The sequence below is a fragment of the Erigeron canadensis genome, chromosome 8 (genome assembly GCF_010389155.1).
Source record: "Erigeron canadensis isolate Cc75 chromosome 8, C_canadensis_v1, whole genome shotgun sequence".
NCBI lineage: Eukaryota > Viridiplantae > Streptophyta > Magnoliopsida > Asterales > Asteraceae > Erigeron > Erigeron canadensis.
Genome location: NC_057768.1, coordinates 19862096 through 19882246, shown reverse-complemented (window position 1 = coordinate 19882246; position 20151 = coordinate 19862096). Strand labels below are relative to the sequence as shown.

The 20151-nt window shown below is 33.2% G+C and overlaps 1 protein-coding gene across 1 annotated transcript; it reads left to right on the top strand.

Annotated features, from left to right (window-relative positions):
- Nucleotides 1–1445: 1445 nt before the first annotated feature.
- On the top strand, nt 1446–6431 carry LOC122609900 (phospho-2-dehydro-3-deoxyheptonate aldolase 2, chloroplastic-like). The gene is made up of 5 exons (XM_043782848.1): nt 1446–2033; nt 2792–3069; nt 3544–3820; nt 4607–4852; nt 6023–6431. The coding sequence occupies exons 1-5, from the start codon at nt 1527–1529 to the stop codon at nt 6278–6280; spliced, it is 1566 nt and encodes a 521-aa protein (XP_043638783.1). The 5' UTR covers nt 1446–1526; the 3' UTR covers nt 6281–6431.
- Nucleotides 6432–20151: the final 13720 nt, after the last annotated feature.

Here is a 20151-nt window from a genome sequence, read left to right as displayed (position 1 = left end):
GTACCTTGATTGTTAATAGATTGTTCCATTTTGAGGTGCGAAATTCCTCGCTATAACTCAGTGATTCACAACTTCTAAGAAATAGCCTTCGGATTATCTGCGAGGTAGCAGATAGTCTCTAGGCCAGTAGGTCATAGGAACACCTTTAGCACGAAATAACCTACAAATAAATAAACGTAAATAGCGTTCCAGCAACTTGTTGAACAAGGAAATGTATTGTCATCTTTAATTGGGCTATTTTGATCTTGGGTTGGGTCAGACGGGATGAATACTACTGTGTCACTTGTCTTCGTCTTCCAAAATCATGTTATGTAAAATGATACAAGGGTATATCACATCTTACATCCTTTCCTGTCCCAATATCGTACCGGATATTTAAGAATTCTTCATCACTTGTTTAGACAATTAAATACTCTCGCTCGATGTCCTTTCGTGCTGACTACTCTTGCTTTTTCTTAAAATGCTTTCTCTTTTCATGTACCGGGTCGGTAAATGTCTTCACGAAAGTTGCATAATTCAGATATACAATTACCCAAATAGTAGTCTAAGAAGCTGCTTTACGCCGTTCGTCCCTCTCTCGTCCCCCTCTTAGGACAAGTCAACACCACGGTGTTGGACTCATCCCTCACTCGTTTCCCGGCCATTAGTTCCCCCAGAGACGAGTTGTGATTGCGTTTATTATTTTTTTTTCTCTATTTTTTCTCATATATATATTTTTCTCTATTTATATATATTTATATATATATATATATATATAGGGGGACAATCAAATAAGAATAGTCTTAATATAAGAACGGTGAGAACACTTAAAAAACATCATTTTGATGCATTAAAAGTCCATAAACTAATATAGTGCTTAACTAATTATCATTATTTAAGTGTATAACAACACATTGGCCCGTCAAAATCAAGAAAATCATGTTTTTTGTTTTGTGCATCCATCTTGGATGCATATTCTTCAAAATGATGCATCCACCAAAAAACATGATTTTTTTGATTTCGACGGATCAATGTGTTGTTAAATACTTAAATAATGATAATTAGTTATGCACGATGTTAATTATATGGACTTTTAATGCATTAAAATAATGTTTTTTATGTGTTTTCACCGTTCTTATTTTATGACTGTTCTCACTGGAGTATTACCCTATATATATATATATATTTATATCTATATATCTATATATATGTGTGTTTTTTTACTGTAAAGAAAAAAAATCAATTTTTTTCTTACATCCTCTAACTCTCTTTAGCTTAAAAATCTCACATGTCACGTAAATAAATAAATAATGATGATAGTCGTAATAGTAAATTAACAATGATAATAAAAATACAAAGTCACCATCCCACCAGATTCATCCGTATTTAATTTGCAGCCCTGGTTATACAATAGCCTACCTTTACCTACCCCCAAAACTGACCATAATTATAATCTTCCTCATCTCACCAACTCTTTCATCACTTGACTTATATATATATTTAAAAAAACCAATCAACCCTCCTCAAATCACAAATCAAACACGATAATGGCACTTTCGCAATCCTCCACTTTGTCATCAAAATCTTGTTTGATCCAAATTCAAACCTACAAATCTCACCAACCCTCTTCGTCTTTTTCTGTCCTTCCATCCACCGCTCGCACCAAACAACCAAAACCGATCTCCGCCGTCCACGCCGCTGAGCCAGCTAAAAACATAACAAAAACACCCCCACCACCACCCCCGTCAAAATGGACCATCGATAGCTGGAAAACAAAGAAAGCCTTACAGCTACCTGAATACCCAGATAAAGAAAGTTTGAATAATGTTCTTAAAACTCTTGAAGATTTCCCTCCAATTGTGTTTGCCGGAGAAGCCAGACATTTGGAAGAACGGCTGGCGGATGCGGCTGTTGGGAAAGCATTTTTGTTACAAGGAGGAGATTGTGCTGAAAGTTTTAAGGAGTTTAGTGCTAATAATATCAGGGATACTTTCAGGTTACTTTTGCAGATGAGTGTTGTTCTCATGTTTGGTGGCCAAATGCCCATTATTAAGGTATCTTTTCATACCTTAATGTCTTTTTGTCATTATCCTTTCTTACCTTTAGATCCATATAAAGGGGACGGGAATATTAGGCTCTTAGGCACCCGAGTTAGTTGAAAAATCTCTCACACATGGGGCCATATATTTATTTAAAATATTAAAATATTATTATGTGATGGATTTTTCAGCCAAATTGGGTGCATAAAGCTTTCAATTGGAAGAATAAATTATAACTTGGTGAATGTATATATGAACAAATTCGTTAAAATATGAACACATCATGTTATTAAAATGATGATACAACCGACTTGGTCAATGTAAATGTTACAGCTTTGGTTTTACTTTAGACTTTTATTTAAACCTTATTTATTAAATATGATAAGTTTTTTTTTTTTGGAAATGTATTGGGTAGTCCAAAGTTAGATAAGCTTGTTTGTTGCTATTTGATGGTACGTTTGCTGATGTGAGAACTTATGTATGATACGTGGTAACATAAATACATGCCACATCAAATAACTGTCAGATACATACAATAGCGGTTTTAGAAAACAACTTCCTTTATTTATTTATTTATTTTTACAAATACTGAGAAGACTTTGGATATATTTACACATTTTTAAAAACTTATCAGTAATCCCTGATTAAACTGAACATGGCCCTTATATCACTTCCCATATAGAAAACGTTATGTAGAATGTATATATAAGTGAAGTGCAATGCAGAAATGTCAGGGTAATAATCTATGTTGGGTGGATTGGTTGGTTATTTAGGTAGGAAGAATGGCAGGGCAATTTGCAAAGCCCAGATCAGATGCATATGAAGAGAAGGATGGGGTGAAGTTACCAAGTTACAAAGGAGACAACATTAATGGTGATGCTTTTAATGAGAAATCAAGAATTCCAGACCCCGATAGAATGATCAGAGCTTATTGCCAAGCTGCAGCTACTCTTAACCTTCTCAGGGCATTTGCCACTGGTGGTTATGCTGCTATGCAACGCGTCACTCAATGGAAACTTGATTTTGTTGCAAATAGTGAACAAGGAGATAGGTAAAAAAAAAAAAAACTAATCATTGTTTGGCTGAATTCTATGTTATTTTAGCAGGGTTGTGATCAACTTTTCCTGCCACAGTGCTTGGTTTAAATGTTTCCGACACCATTTTTTTTTTACTTTAGTAGTCAGTTTCACTTGAAAACCAAAACCATATTGTTTTCTAATAATATGTGTGAAGTAATTGTAATACATGTAGCAATGACTAAGGGTAACAAAATGGGTGGGTTGGGTAGTAAGTCAAAATGGGTTGAACCAGCTGGGTGGACCAGAAAACTTATGTTAGAGGCTATACACTTTGGTCCCCGTTCAACCTGTTCCCTTTGTAGGCTATTTATCTATTTACCTGAAAATCTGCACATTTAGGGGCAAGTACATTGCCTCCCCCATATATAATCAATTCGTATTTAACAGCATTAGTTGCAATCTATTTAGTCTAATATAATTTTATATATGTAATGGTGGTGCAATAGGTACCAGGAGCTAGCTAACCGTGTGGACGAGGCTCTAGGATTTATGTCTGCTGCTGGACTGACAATCGACCACCCAATTATGTCAACAACTGATTTCTGGACATCTCATGAATGCTTGCTCTTACCTTATGAACAATCACTGACTAGGCTTGATACAACTTCTGGTCTTTACTATGATTGCTCTGCTCATATGGTCTGGGTTGGGGAACGTACCCGCCAGTTAGATGGTGCCCATGTTGAGTTTTTAAGAGGCGTTGCTAATCCCCTTGGTATCAAGGTATATCGTCTAGACCTCAACTTTTGTTCAACATTATATGCAATTAATTTCTTATTCTGTTTTCTGTTACCTTTTCACTCAAATGTGATATCAAAGACTTCTAGTTTCAAAAGGAATATATGATATTTTAGAGGTATACGTATATAATTATAGAACTGATTGTCTGAAATATTTTTAATGTTAAATAAACATGTTATGTTTCTTGCTATTTATAATGTACTTATTTCATAGGCATATAACTGTTTCATTGCTACTGGAATAAAAATGATAATCTGTAGAAGAAAATTACTATTTTGCACCTACAAAAACATCTTTAAAATGTTATGCTTTGCTCATTTTTATCTACTTCTAATTTAAATGATCAGAATCTACTAATAATTTAATACTGTGATTATATTTTTACTGCCACTTCAAAAACCGGTACCATGCTAACACTAATTTTTAAACCCGTTCTGTCATGGCTAAAATGTGATTCTGATTATTCAGTATTAGTTAATCACTTACATAGTTACAAGTGGCCTCAATCTTTTTAAAAATTAAGTTAAACAGTAGAGTTACATGATAGTTTACAATAAGTACTATACCTATCAAGTAAAAGGACGTTATAATTTCTGATAGAGTTAATAGTGTTACTCCATAATTTTAAAACTAAAACTGTTATATTTTAAGTCAAAATAGCCAATAGGACACCTCACCAGGGTGCAAAGCGGAGAATGATATGTTTTTTTTAGAGCCATAGGACACATTTTTCAGATTTGGTAGCTGAAAATGAAATCTGTTTTGCAGGTGAGCCAGAAGATGGACCCGAATGAGCTTGTTAAGCTCGTTGACATTCTCAATCCCAATAACAAGCCTGGAAGGATTACAGTGATTGTAAGAATGGGAGCTGAGAATATGCGAGTGAAGCTTTCCCCTTTGATTAAGGCAGTAAGACAAGCGGGGCAGGTTGTGACCTGGGTCTGTGATCCAATGCATGGAAACACTATAAAGGCACCATCTGGCCTTAAAACACGTCCCTTTGATTCCATATTGGTAAGCCTCTCATCAACTTCTAGTGAACATTGATTTAAATATTTTTAGCTTATGTGGCACAATCATGGTGTCAATATTCTTTTAACCTTGCATAACTCTATCTAATACCACTTCTAATCGACCACACTAGTCTGTCGGTCTAACCAGCACCTTTGGGGTGGAGTATTTTGGTTTACTGGAGTTTGATGAGAAATGTGTTGTTTCTTTATCTGCTATATCAAATCTTTTAGTTAACCCTAGATTTGGCATATCTGGCTGGTTAGTAATGGTCTATCAAAAGGAGTCGTATTGACCAGACATCACGTTTTGTCCTTTTTTTGGATGTTTCATACAGGATTATGTGTTAATCACATAACTATATTTTGAATTTAAATGATATCAAGTGGGTTTTAAATATTTGAGTCGACTTTAGACAACATAAAACCTGTTTGACCCATTTCCCTGATTGGATTATTTTTAATACATAGCTGATTAGCTGTCTGACACATATCAATTAAGTACAATCCAAGTTGGTTAATTTCCACATAAACTGGCTACTAGTATCACCTCTACTCAATCCTATGGTCCATGCTATTGTTGTCTTAAAGGAATAACCTTTTGGTAAATTTTCAAGCTATACTCGTGTCATAAAATGTTTTAGATCAGATTGATTTCGACCTTCTCTTAGCTTCTCATAATCACTGTATCACCTTCAACACTCCCATATGATATTGCATATTTAGTTATTTAGATAAAATCATGAGTTCGTGTTCGACTTTAGAATAATTCCTTAACCACTATCAAGTTGGTTGATATGAGAGGGTAAAGTTGGCATATTGCAGTAGATGGGATGTCAACCTCAATAGGAATTTTAATAAGCATATATAGAAAAGTTAATGGTATATACTTTGTACTTCAAAAATATCTGACTAATAAACACATTCAATGAACATAGTTTCAATATGTTTGTTGCTTTCAGTCAAATCAAGGCTGTAAAGGAAATTGACTATAATATCTATTCACATTAGTCACTTGCAGTCCACGTTTAACTTTTGAATGCAATTGTATATCACTTTCTATTATAAAATTCAAGATGTGGATATATCCGTTCATATTGTCACCCGTACTATCTTCATGTAGATTTTTTAATGACATTTTACGATTAAAAACGATAATTTTCTTTTGAAACAGGCTGAGGTGCGAGCTTTCTTTGATGTTCATGAACAAGAAGGAAGCCACCCCGGAGGAATTCATTTGGAGATGACCGGGCAGAATGTGACAGAGTGCGTTGGTGGATCAAGAACGGTGACTTTTGATGATTTAAGCTCACGCTACCACACACATTGTGACCCAAGGCTAAACGCTTCCCAGTCGCTAGAGTTGTCCTTCATTATTGCAGAACGGTTGAGGAAGCGAAGAATGGGGTCTCAGAGCTCATTCAAATTTTAGATGCAACTACCTGCTTGTTATAACCGTTTTGAAATTTTTGTGTTTGTTTTTTGGATTTTAAGTTGACGTGTATTACCTTTGGACAAATAAATACCAGAGTCATGGTTTTGTTTTCAATATAATACTAAAATGGTACCCTTTTATCTGCTAATCTATTGCTCAAAATACGACTTTTAATGATAATAAAAATGTATTCTTTTAACTGTTTTATATTTCGAGTCTGATATATAGAGCTTGAGCTCTTGGGTTTTAAGTTCAGTTCTCATGATAAAAGAGTTGTATTTACGTATATAAACGAGGTATCTCATCCTAGGAGACTTTACGTCTAGAAGACATTTATTTATATATTTTAAAAAGTAACTTCTGCAGTAACCTTTTTTTACTTATTTTAATGCACTTGGTACAAGAGTATATGGCATGAAAAGTTCCAAATTTATTACACCAACTTTTTATGCATATCTTACAACTCCTCCATGCAACCAAAATTTGACTTTTGTTCTTTCAAAGTTGTAATTATGATTTTAAAATATTCTACTATTTTGTTTTTTTTTTTAAATCTGTTTATTCTCTTTTGTTGAAATATACATGTCAAATTTAAGAAAAGAGTATAAATTTATTTTCAAACCCAACTCAACAAGTCAGTAATATATTATATAAAGATTGAGTGAGTTTTTTGTTTTCATTTACCTTGAGTTGCTTCTTACAAATTTATATATTTTAAAAAACAACTTCAGTATCCTCACAAAGTTACTATTCATAAAACAATAACTTTGTATTTCCCTTATTTTTAAAGGGTTGATACAAGTATGTAGCAGCATAAAAATCATATACTCTTTAGTCTTTGCTTACTTCTTTTTTGGCTATGGTACAAACCTTCAATATCTAGCATCATACATATTTTTTTCATACAATATTAATTGTTGTTAGTATTGGATTTGAAAAATGATAAATCCCTCCTAATGATTAGCCTAAAAATCATCCTAAAACTGCAAAAAATTGACATGTAGTATTCACTAATTTGCTTTCTCAATCTTGTCCCTTAATTTTTTCCCCATGTGATCATCTCATGGTTAGCAAGATTTTTATGCTATTTAGTTAAAATGGTAAATCATTAAAAGAAAATAGCACAAATGATCCATGTATATTACTTGCAAAAACTATATTTACTAATACATTATTAACCGTAATTAACAAAATAAAACTAGGTTGATAACAAACATTCTCACGATAACTAAAGTTACACGACGTAACGCTGAAACGGAAATCCGCAGCAACGCGCGGGGTAAAGATTCTATTTACGTTTAATGTGTATTAACTTTGGACAAATAAATACTGGAGTCATGGTTTTGCTTCTAGTATAATACTAAAATGGCACCCTTTTATCTATTAATCTTTTTTTCGAACGTTTAGTCGGTAAACGACATCAGAGAAACCTCACCGTATAATGGTGAAGCCTCCCACACCGTATAATGGTGAAGCCTTGCACGTACCCTAGACAACGAGATGTTGACCATGGACCGTTACAAGTATTTGAAGGAAAAAACTCAAGACTTGTCATCCCTAAGGATCGAACTCAAGACTTTGGGTAAAACATGAGATTTCTCCGACCAGTTGGACTATCTATCGCTCAAAATACGACCTTTATGTTTTAATGATTATAAAAATGTGATCTTATTCGCTGTTAAAAAAATAAATTTGATCTTGACTTTTTTTTTTTTTTTTTAATTCTGAGTATTCAATTCTCATGATTAAAATGTTGTAAATACGTGTATAAACGAGGTATGTAATTCGGGCTTTGCCCTGGCATGAGTGATATTTGTTAAATTTGACATTGAACTTTAGTTTCCTATAATAAGATCTTCACACATAGAATTGACATTGACCTACTTTAACTTCTTATAATAAAATCTTCACACGTGTATTTATATTTATTACTCGTAGCAAAGTTAACTAGTAAAATACCGGGTCATAATTATTAAAGTAACTTTCTATGTCATATTAAACATAACCATATAATACAAGAAAAAAAAAAGATATATAAAGATATGAATAATCCACAAAGTCGTAATAAAGATAAGATCCTCTTTTTTCGTCTTAATTTTTCTTTTTTGTTCAAATTTTTCGTCCTAATTTTTCTTTTTCGTTCAAAACCATATCACTAGTTTCATAAGTAAAATTTGATAAACTGTGAATTGTGTTGGATTTTGAGTGACCACCCATCTATCTATCTATAATAATATAACTAAAAGAAAGAGTTAGGGGTACACTTAACACCCCTAATCCTCATTATTTAATCTAATAATCTCTGCTATTTTTTAATATTTATTTAATAAAAAATTGTCGACCTTTACTAAAAAAAAATCTTATATGCCAACACGTGTTAACCATCATCTACGACTCCGTGTTGTGAACAACTCGGAGAAAATCAAAACGTTCGAGATGGTCTTTGTTTATGTATTTTTCAAATTATATACTCTACACTTTTTGTTTCCCTTTTTATTTAAATAAAGTTGGAAAAAAAAATTGAAATCAATATTTATATGGAGTTAATTTTCATATGTTTCTTCTTTAGCTTTCGTATAAATTAAGTTGTGAAATTAGTTATACACTTTTGTTTCTCTTTTAATTTAACTAAAGTTGAAAAAAAGAAAATAAAATGTAATCAATATTTAAATAGAGTTAATTTTCATATATTTTTTCTTTTAATTTCGTGTTCATTAAGTTGTGGTATTAGTTATACACTTTTTATTTCACAAATATTATAAGATTCTACGGTTAAAGTAAACAAATTATGCAAAAATATAGGGGCATCACGTTTCCATTATCACTTTAAATATATATCCTATTTAAATGAATCTATTAGAGTACCTTTTAAATTTATCAAGTTTCCATTATCATGTTAACTATCAATCCGATTTAAATGGATGTGTTTCACGGTTATGATTGGAAGGTAATTTCAATAGTTATGTAATATTTTTTAATTAGCCTATATAATAATATCAGTACAACTAGTTTCAAAATGTTGTATAATAAAGAAATTATTGTAGCATGTGCCTTGTGGAATGACTACGACAAACAATATGTCTCAGCTAATAATGAACGAAGATTATTGTACTACAACTTACAAAATATAACACTTAGAACCATATATCTTCAAATTATAAGCTTTTATGAATTAAATGTATGAAAATCTATTATTGATAATATTGTAATCCTTGTGTTTAGTGTTGGACACGAGTCTAAAATCTAATATTTCACTAAAAGGAAACAATATATAGCACGTATGTTGTTCGAGTTATATTTAATTAAAAGAAAACATTTGTAACATGCACAAGACACAACTCTCATATTTTGATCAACAAAAAAGGAGATAAGATATACTATATTAGCCAATGTTAAATGAAATTTATAGAGGAATAGTACATTAGCCTATAAAATGTATATGTCCAAGCTAAAAAATTACAAGAATCACCCGCTGCTCACACGAATCAATGGCGATATCTTTGGTTCATTAGTGACTCAATTTGGAGCCATAAAACACATCTCCTAAATCTTTATATTTTTCCGATGCAAAGGAGTATATGTAATTGGGCATATGACAAGTCCTTTCTTTCACATTTTATACTATTCTTTAACACACGTAATTATAAAACAAAATGACAAAGTTGTTCATCAAAAGAAAAATGAGAACATGAATATTTCGACACAGTAGAAACGCAGAAATGCACAATGTATAATAATTAAGAAAAAGAAGTCATAAAAATCACTGCCCAAAACCGGATAATGTTAGAAAATCTCGTGTACACCAAATCCACGTCCAAGTAACCTAATATCTTCCTCTTGGAATTCAAAGTTGACGTAGAAAATGTTGGAGTACTGTCAAATCTTTTATTTTGCGTCCAAATTCACATGAGTCTCGTATGGATTTTTGAGATAATACAGAGACAAGAAATTGGAAAAATTATATTGCTTTCAAAAAAAATGACACTTATTTCGTTATATATAGCCTAAGCTGGGAATGATAAAATTCATAAAACAATAAAAGCTAAACTTACTCCTAAAGAATAGGTAACTTCCATGTGAACCAAAACCCACGTTGTATATCAACCAGTGTTGTAAATCTTGGCCGTCTCGGCCGAGATATCGGATCGGATATCGGAATCGGCCATTCCAGGAGACGGGATGGCCAGGATCGGTCAAATATCGGGTCAACGCTGGTCAACGTTGGAAAACTCGTTGAATCGGGTCAAATATTGGAATATCGGTCAAATATCGGGTCAAAGTCAAAAAAAGTTTTTTTTTCTTTTTTTTTTTGTCTAAAAAAATATATATTCTCATAATATATCATAAATTTATATTTATTCTATTTGTATTTGTCATTTTTTTGAAAAAGTTATACAAAAGTTCAAGATTTATGAGTTTTTAGTATATACTTAAACTTTTATTAAATATATTTCCATAAATTATTATTATTATTCACTATTCACCCGATCCGATATCTCCGAGATATCTTCCCGATTTTTCAAAATCTCCCGTCTCCCCACCTCGCCGATCCGATCCCGATCTCCGAGTTCTACAACCTTGATATCAACCCATAATGTCGGTCAAATTAAAAGTCATTCTACTAAACAAACATGCTGGTAAATATCCACGTTTAGATTATCTATTTAACAAATACTCCGTATTAAAAAGAATAGTTTATACGGTTGAGGTCAAAAGCAATTCCAATCCAATAATCAATATTAAATATAATTAATATTCATCGATGGCAACATATATATATATATATATATAATAAACAACCGTGTTCACTCACTTTAAATTTTAAACGAATCAAATAAACCCCGATAATAAACAAAAGCAAACATCCAAGATGCGACACCAAAATAATAAGTAATTAGTGTGTTGCTGTAATTTTGTCATGTTTACTACTCGTTTTTGGTAACAACAAAATTTAATATAATTTGTTACAAACATAACATGTTGCAATAATAGAAAAGTATACGACAATATATATTATTAAAACATACAAATAGCATGACTTTATAATGATTACAACTTTACAACTTAGATATAATTGTAGGATTTATAAGGTGTTTTATTTATTTTCGTGGTTAGCATTCCCTTAAAAAATTTATTTTAATAGAATAGATAGATCCTAATTTACTTGATTTTATTGTGAGAGACGTGAACTACAAATTGTGCAAATCATATGGTTTTATGTGATTAACTTTAATGACGTGTTTGGTTAACATAGTTTGAAGGAATTTGATGAAGTTGAAATGTAAATTTTATTCCATTTCATGTTTGGTTGCAAAAATATGAAAAAATTCCATTCTTATGGAATGTAAAGATTCCCCCATTTATATAAATTAGATTTTTTTGGTGAATGTGAAATAATTTAATTCCATTGGGCTTAAATCTATAAGTACTATATTATCCTTTCAATCACCACTTCTGTCGGAAACAACCACTGTCACCCAACTGTCGGAAATAACTCACCAGTCACAACAACAAAAAAACCCCACCACCCACAACCGGAAACAAACCTCAGCCACCCATAGCCGTAAACAACCACTATCACCCACCCGCCGGAAATAAACCGCCAGTCACAACCAGACCAAAACCCCACCAACCGCAATTGAAAACGAACCACTGCCATTTACAACAAGAAACATCATATTTCTTTTATATATACATATATGATTTGCTGGATATATTTGTGGTTATAACTAAAATAATAATAATAATAACCTGTGAGTGTAGCTAACTAAGCTAAAATGTCTATGTAATATAACAATCTCGAAATCCGTTTATCCAATGCAACTAAAAACGAATTTGTGTCTATGTAATGTATGTAACCGGATAAACTATTAGTATTCATTCACCACTTTAAAAAAAGTCAATTTGTGTCCCATGTGACACTTTGACTGACCTTACGTGCACTATGTTATTCTTCTTCATCTTCTATATCAGGTCAAACTTATCTCTTTCTTATTTCTCTATCAAATGCATCTTTCCCAATCACCATAAAACAATAACAATACACCTAACAACAACAAAACTCCCATCATCATCTAAGAGCCATTTATATTTTCTTTTAGATCTTAACTTCATCTTCAAACACATACACATACATATACATAAATCCACAAATCCATTCGACCACATTCATATAAATACAATAGTCTGTTAAATATATATATACACACACATATTTATTATAGCATCATCAATTATCATCTATATATATATATATATATATGTAAGTTATTTTAGGACCACACCTTATTTTAAGACCAATTAGGACATGTGTAAATTGTAACTTACACATCATCATCATCTCCGACCACCACCATATCATCTATATATATATGTGTGTGTAAGTTATTTTAGGACCACACCTTATTTTAAGACCAATTAGGACATGTGTAAATTGTAACTTACACATCATCATCATCTCCGACCACCACCATGATCATCTCTGGACCACCACCATGGTTTTCCGGCGATGGCGGTGGTCGCCGTCACCGGAGGACCATAGTGGTTGGAGATGATAATGATGATGTGGTCCTAATTGGTCCTAATATATATATATATATATATATAGTGAAAAGTTATTTTGAGAACCTTTGAGAACTTTTCAAATCAAGCCCAACCAAAGATTATTCTTTACATGAAAATTGTTTTTTGATTGTTTTCTGAATAACTTATGTGTAATTTTGAAGTTTATAATTGTGTGGAGGCATGGATTATCATCCGTTATACAATTATGTGGAGATTTGGATTCTTGATCACATGTGCAGGAATATTGCTATGATTACATGTGATCGACTTGCATACATGTGATCATAACAATATTCGTGCACATGTGATCAAGAATCCAAATCTCCACATAATTGTATAACGGATGATAATCCATGCTCCACACAATTATAAACTTCAAAATTACACATAAGTTATTCAGAAAACAGTTAAAAAACAATTTTTATGTAAAAAAGAATCATCGGTTGGGCTTGACTTGAAAAGTTCTCAAAGGTTCTCGCAAAAAAAAGGGTTATCAAAATAACTTTACCCTATATATACACACACACATATAGGGGTGGGTTAGATTAGGGACTCCTTATTTTAGGGACTGTTAGGTACTCGATCTAAACCGTCCATTTTCATCAGATCTAATCACCACTGATCATCTCCGGCGACATCTCCAACCATATTCATCTCCGGCGAGACATACACATGTGTAAGTTGAATAAAAATTATGATTCGGAGTGGGCTTTGCCCTTAAGGATATTCATAAACCAAACCTGGTGGGGTGATAGGTCATTGAGGGTGATAGGTCATAGTGTGATAGGTCATAGAGGGTGATAGGTCATAGGGGGTGACCGGTGATGGGTGATCTACCTAAAAAAATTTGTGCTTAAAACATGTGTAAGTTACTTACACATGTGTAAGTCTCGCCGAAGATGGTCGCCATCGCCGGAGGATCATGGTGGTGGTCGGAGATGATCATGGTGGTGGTGGTGGTGGTCAGAGATAATGGTGGTGGTGGCCAGAGAAGGAGGTAGAAGGAGTCCCTAACAATCCCTAAAATAAGGAGTCCCTAATTTAACTTTTCCCTATACATATATACACACATATATTTATTATAGCATCATAATATATTCATATAAGGGGATAACTTAGATGATATTAACATTGTTGAGTCCAAATGAATGCTGTAAATTTAATGATGACAAATCTGTATGAAAACACTTGTAAATCTGTTGGTTCTTGTATTGTAATCTGGGTCAGACTAAGCTGACACAACTTGCGATCTGTAACTGACCCAGATTACGCTTCATACTTTGTAATTGTCATATCTTATGGAAGCAAGTGTTGTTCAAGCTGCATCAAATGGTCATAGCATTCAGTCTAAGTCAAAGAGGAGGATTGAAGATAGAAGATCAAGTTGTTGGTGGAAGACAGCTTGGGATTAGCAGTCAACTTGGAAACACTTAGATGGATTTGCTCTTGACAAACGAGCAATCTGTGTCTAACAATCAGTGAAGATTACAACCTGGATTTGTTGATAAGGACGTATGACGTGACTAGGAAGGTTCCTAGAATCTGGGTTGGTGGTTTATTTGCATATTGTTAGGTCCAGATTTACTGGACTCGCTCCAGACGTAACTACTGGAGCCCTCTGAAGATTTGTCCAGAAGATTTGTCAAGACTTGGAGAATCTATAGTAAAATTTCAGGTTCTCATTTGTCAAATCATCATGAGAGAAAAAGTATATAAATCGATTAATCGTATATCATACCAAAATCATTCGGTTACCAAAATCATTTCAATATCACCAATTTCAACGTCTTTCAAGATATCATATGAGGGACGATACCCAATCCGTATGTCCAAACAATTTTCAATTATTGACAATATTAATATCAATTTCACTTAGCCACAAGGGCATAATTCAATATCAAATTTCATTTAGCCATAAAGGCATAATTTACATAATTTTGATGAGTAAATGCTTGAGCCACTACTACTACCATTTTTTTCAAAGTCCAATAATAAATAATACCATCTTGCACAAGCTGTCAATCAAGTGCCGTAATAATAATAATAATAATAATGGGTCGTGCCATGGAGACGACCTAAGTAAGGTAGCTAGAACACCCGTGGTCGGACTGGAAGCGGAGGTTGTCACAAAGGCAACCAACCTTCCACCGTTACACTAATGGGTGGGTGGACGAAACCTAGTTGCGCAACTAACTAACTACAGGCCTCCATAATCGGAGTAAATAGTAGTGAACCGAAGAAAGCGGTTTGACAGAACTCAAGCTCATCATATAAATCATTTATCATAATGAACATGCGAAACAATTTCATTTCATAATCATAATATCAAGAATCATTTCATATGTATATGTAATAATAAAAGCAATTTAGCTTATATATCATGCTTTTCACCTCGATAGTTAAAACACATAAAATAGTTTGAAAGGGGGCTATGACTCACCTTGATATGCCGCATATTATACTCATCTATCCAAAATGGGTACTTCCCATCTATAGCTTCCTTGACCATATATCCATTATGTTCCTCCATCATTTTTCAAGCCAAGACTATCCCTACGATAGGACTAATATACGTAAGTTCCTATCTTAAGCCATCACTTAGAAATGCCATTTTCATTATGTTGCTATCAATTGTGGGGTCCAAGTATATTGGTAACACTCGCATCGTTTTGGTTGTAGAGATTGATGGTGTAAAGGGTTACTTTCATTACATGTGCAGTTATAAGTTGTTAGATTTTCGGCAACTTGGCTTCATTTGTGGTTTCACTTGATATATTAGGTTATCATATAGAAATTCCATATTAAGTGATGTTATTCTTATTCATCATTTGTTGTGTAACCGATTTTGGCGTGAATAAACATTTGTGATATCAATATATAGCTTGGTTAACATAATTACTTATGTCAATCTCACTTAATTATCTTTGTTTTATTTTGATTATACTTATCTTCAACTCGTATATTCCTCGATTTGTCTTACGATTACTTGGTTCATGAAGTTCGTTTAAGTGTTATGGGCCATTACCAATTGGGCCTTAAGTGTCATGGGCTTTTAAATGTTTTGGGCTTACATTAGTTATTGGGCTTTACCTTATTTGGGTTAGGTGCTTAATAGGTCATAGTGGTTATTGGGCTATAAGGCTTATTGGGCCAAGTGGGCCTACTGATTTGTGTTCCTTATGGGTTCATTATTTGGGCCGGGTTAGCCCATTATGGTTCTTAGTTCATTACCTAGCCCATTATGCCATTTATAAGATTACTTACAAATTTTCTGTTTTATACTTTATTTTTAAGAAATGATAGCTATTATTTTGGGGTCAAGACGAATTATTTGGACCTTCATGAGTTTTACACAGTGACTTACATGTATCTAGTATTTTTGTGAACTTTTGGTGAATTTTTAGTTGATGTTTGGTGTCCGTAAAAATTATCCAAACACGAATTGTCCCGAATGGGCACTGCTTGCGACATCAGAAGTTTTATAAAAGTTCTTGATGTTCTGATTGTTAGAAAAATCCCATAATTTTATTTTAAGTTCACAACACATTGAAATTACTTTCCACCAAGTATGACCTTCTGGAAATTTATGGATTAGGAGATAAAAATTGTTAAAGTTTATAAAATATTTATACAAAATTACAGTTTTGACCAGTTTCAGTAGAAAAATCATATCTTTCGTTTGGTTTAGTATTTTTGAGTAATTCCAGTTGGAGGTTAATCTTAACTCATTTGTCTACAACTTTTATTTTGATAGTTTTTCTTGAAAATGTTCTCAAATGTTCAGTTTATTCGTTACAAGACAGAAGACCAATTCTGTCAGAATGTTTATTGGTTAATGCATCCCACCAATGGTTTTGGTTGCTTGTTTTAGCCTCTAGATTACCACTAACAAGATTATTACTTTATTTTGTATCTCTTAACATCAAATATACAGATTTCAATCAATTTCAAGATCATCAATCATCATTTATACTTGAACTTCCACCCAACAACATCAAATAATTTAGTTCTTGCAAAAATCATCCAATAAGGTGATTACATGTGACCATCTAACCATTTTATGAAAAAATCTTTTAAAAAATCTTTCATACAACACATAAAATAAGTTTATTCAAGAAAATCACAGGAAATAAGTCTCATCCATATCAACAAAAACCGATTTTTATGGAGATTCATCAACTAGTTTGAAAGCTTTCTCATGAAACATCACTTTTGGGTCTTAAACATGTTGAATCCTTGAATCTTCCCTCTAGATCTTGACATGCAATAGCATGAAGGAAAAGATTCTATCAACATGCCCTCATTAAGTGTATTTTGAAGAAGAAAATCAAAGAAGAACATGGTTTTTAATAAAGATCTTTTAGTATATACAAAAACAAGATAGATTAAGCTGATAGATGAAGATTTATACCCTTGATGAACTTCGGATTTGAAAGTGATTTTGGGCAGAAATTTCGTGGCCCTTATGCTATTAATAACCCTTATTCCTTGCTTAACACAACCCTTGATGAATCCAAGTAAAATCCCTTTATTATTATTTAGTTGATTTACTTAAGATTTAACCTTTTATGAACCGAAAATTGCTTGCATTTGGGGCTGAATTTTTGTGATATACAAGAGCCCCAAGAACTCCAACTTGATTCTAGATGATAGATTAATATGAAGGATTATTATTACAATAGATTAGATTAGATTTTGAGCTCCATTTTTGCTTGTTAAATATGAAAATATGAAGAAAAATGGAAAGAGAGTTAAGAGAGAGTTGGAGGAAGTGTGTGTGAGTGGTATGTGTGAAATGATGCAGAAAATTGGAGTCTTGGGAGCATATCCACGTGATGGAGGGGGAGAAAAGTGGGTAGGGAGCTTGCTAATTGGGTGTTTGAGGTGGTGGAGTGATGGCTATTGGTGCAAGAGGTGTGGTGTGTAAGTGTGGTTCAAGATTAAGTCCAAATACATAATGGATGGTTTTTGCACAAGTCATGTTGTAATGGGTAGATTATGAAGTTTCTAATTGTGTGGGAGTTACTTGATATATAATTTGATGTTAGTATATGAAAGGTATATGTATATTTGTGATATGTATATACATATGTCATATATATATGTGTGTATATATAGTTTTTGTGTCTCAAATGTATTTTAATTAACTTGGTGTTTGAATTGTTGGATATCCATAAGAAATTTTTTGGGTTGTTATCTCATCTTGTGAGTCTTGCATAGTTATTTTTATGATTTAACTTCTTGAAATTAAATTTTTGGTTCGTTGACATTTTCATGAAGTTCAATTAGAACTAATTATAGTATGAGATTGTCTTGAATGATTATAGTTTTTGTTTATGGCATTTCTAAGGCATTTCACTGTACTAGATGGCAATTATCACTATGCCCTAAATGTCTAGAAGGCAATTCTCTTAATAAACTTCTAGGGATAGATACCTAGATGATTATAACTAAGTTGTCCTAGTCGGAAATTGAGGGTTGTTACATCATTACCCCCTTAACATCAACTTCGTCCTCGAAGTTTGCTTGTTCACACGGTGATAAAATGAATAGATTGACGATAAGGATAGCTTCACGGAGTCGTACAAATGTGAGAGTTCATATAGGTTTTATCATGACCCTTTTTGTTACTTACAAGCTTTTGATCTCCGTAGTTGGGGGCATCTCTTGCTTGGTGCCCTGACATTTCTCGTGTTTAGAAATTTTGAAAAGAAAAAGGTTACGAATGTTGCTCACTTCTTGAGACGACTAGAGATTAATCGTATCTAATCGTTATGGACTGTCTATCTTGCCTAGATCAAGACTAAATAATGGGATGATCATAGGAATGTCAATACGGAGGTGTAAAATGAACGAACGGTTCGTAACATGAGTTATAACAAAAATAGTAAGAGGCGTTGGAATATCAATCGTTGGTGGCCACTCATTTCTCATTGTCACTTTGAACACTTTCCTTTATCGTTTGCTTTCTCAAATAAAGTATCCTCTACTGGCTCCTCGCCTACTTTTATGTTTCTTTGGTTTAACGTTGGACACGCTTGCCGCTACTAGAAAATATATTGACTTCGTTTGTGACTAATCACTTGTTAAGGAATTACCCCCTTAACAAGGGTGATGCTAATCCGGGGTGTTGAGATGTATTAAAATTTGCAAGGGTACATCTCCATAATACCTCATCCTAGGGTTTTCAATTCGTCTTTATTGTCTCATGGCGTGCAAGGGAAATCGGTCATGTAATATATGATGATAGTTCCATCTCCTCATACTCACCTTTGTTCTTTCAATTTCGCACTTAATTTCCCAAAGTCACATTTTTCCGTTATACGCTAAGTCACATCGTTAATAATTTCTCCTGCTCTTGCCGATATTGGCTTTCAAATCGTTTCATGGCACCTTTATTTCTTCCTCTTTAATGTAGAAGTTCTATCATCTGTGACATATTTCCTACCAAACTCCTTTTTGACATTGCACATATAACCTCTTCCATTTCTCTTCACTTCCTACACATTCCTCGCGATAGGATTCACCCAATTCTTATGCTCACCAATACTCATATCACCACCATCTTGGCAAGACGAACACTTCGAGTCCTTGTTAGCATGAAATCCTTTTTAGGTCCTTTCAGACCCCTATAACATTTCAATTGACATTGCTCTCTAAAGCCTCATATCTATTTTTAGCATCTAAGCTAAGCTTCTTTTCAAGTACACTAGCCTAATGCTTGTAGGAATCGTGATGTAACATAATTTAGGTAAAGCTCTACACCTTATCCTTTTCTCAAACATTTAGTTTTCTCCATCTCTCTTTCGTGTTCTTGTGGATAACCATACCCCTTACCACTTTGCCACTCAAATCCATCTCTTATTAGAGTAATCGTTATCTTGAATAACGCAGTCGCTAATCCTAGAAGTTAATTCAGGGGTACCCATCACATCATCTTGATATGGTACCTTTGATACCAACTCATCATAGATGCGAGTTATCCTTATCATGCTTCTGTTTGAACGTTCCATAACTAGCTCTCCCCAGAGTTTGTTATTTATTTGAGACTTGATTCTGCGACCAACTTCCTTGATCGTTTGGGGTAGTGTTTGCCTTGACTTCTAGCGTCGTATTTCTTATTTGCATTCACTACCAACTTAGCGATTTTATGTTGTTTTCCTTCTTCACTTTTCTTCGGCGCACGACTTCGTAGGTCGATGGTTCTTGACTGTTCACCATGTCTTCTAAAATATTTTATTTTTTTATTATTTTTTTTTTCACTCGGGTTAATCCCATTTTAGCTTACCTCTCTACAAACGTTG

Excerpts from the sequence above, each read along its gene's own strand:
- LOC122609900 (XM_043782848.1), top strand. The coding sequence starts at position 1,527 with ATGGCACTTTCGCAATCCTCCACTTTGTCATCAAAATCTTGTTTGATC. Across the intron at positions 3,070-3,543 it reads AATAGTGAACAAGGAGATAG|GTACCAGGAGCTAGCTAACC; the intron begins GTAAAAAAAAAA and ends GTGGTGCAATAG. Across the intron at positions 4,853-6,022 it reads GTCCCTTTGATTCCATATTG|GCTGAGGTGCGAGCTTTCTT; the intron begins GTAAGCCTCTCA and ends CTTTTGAAACAG.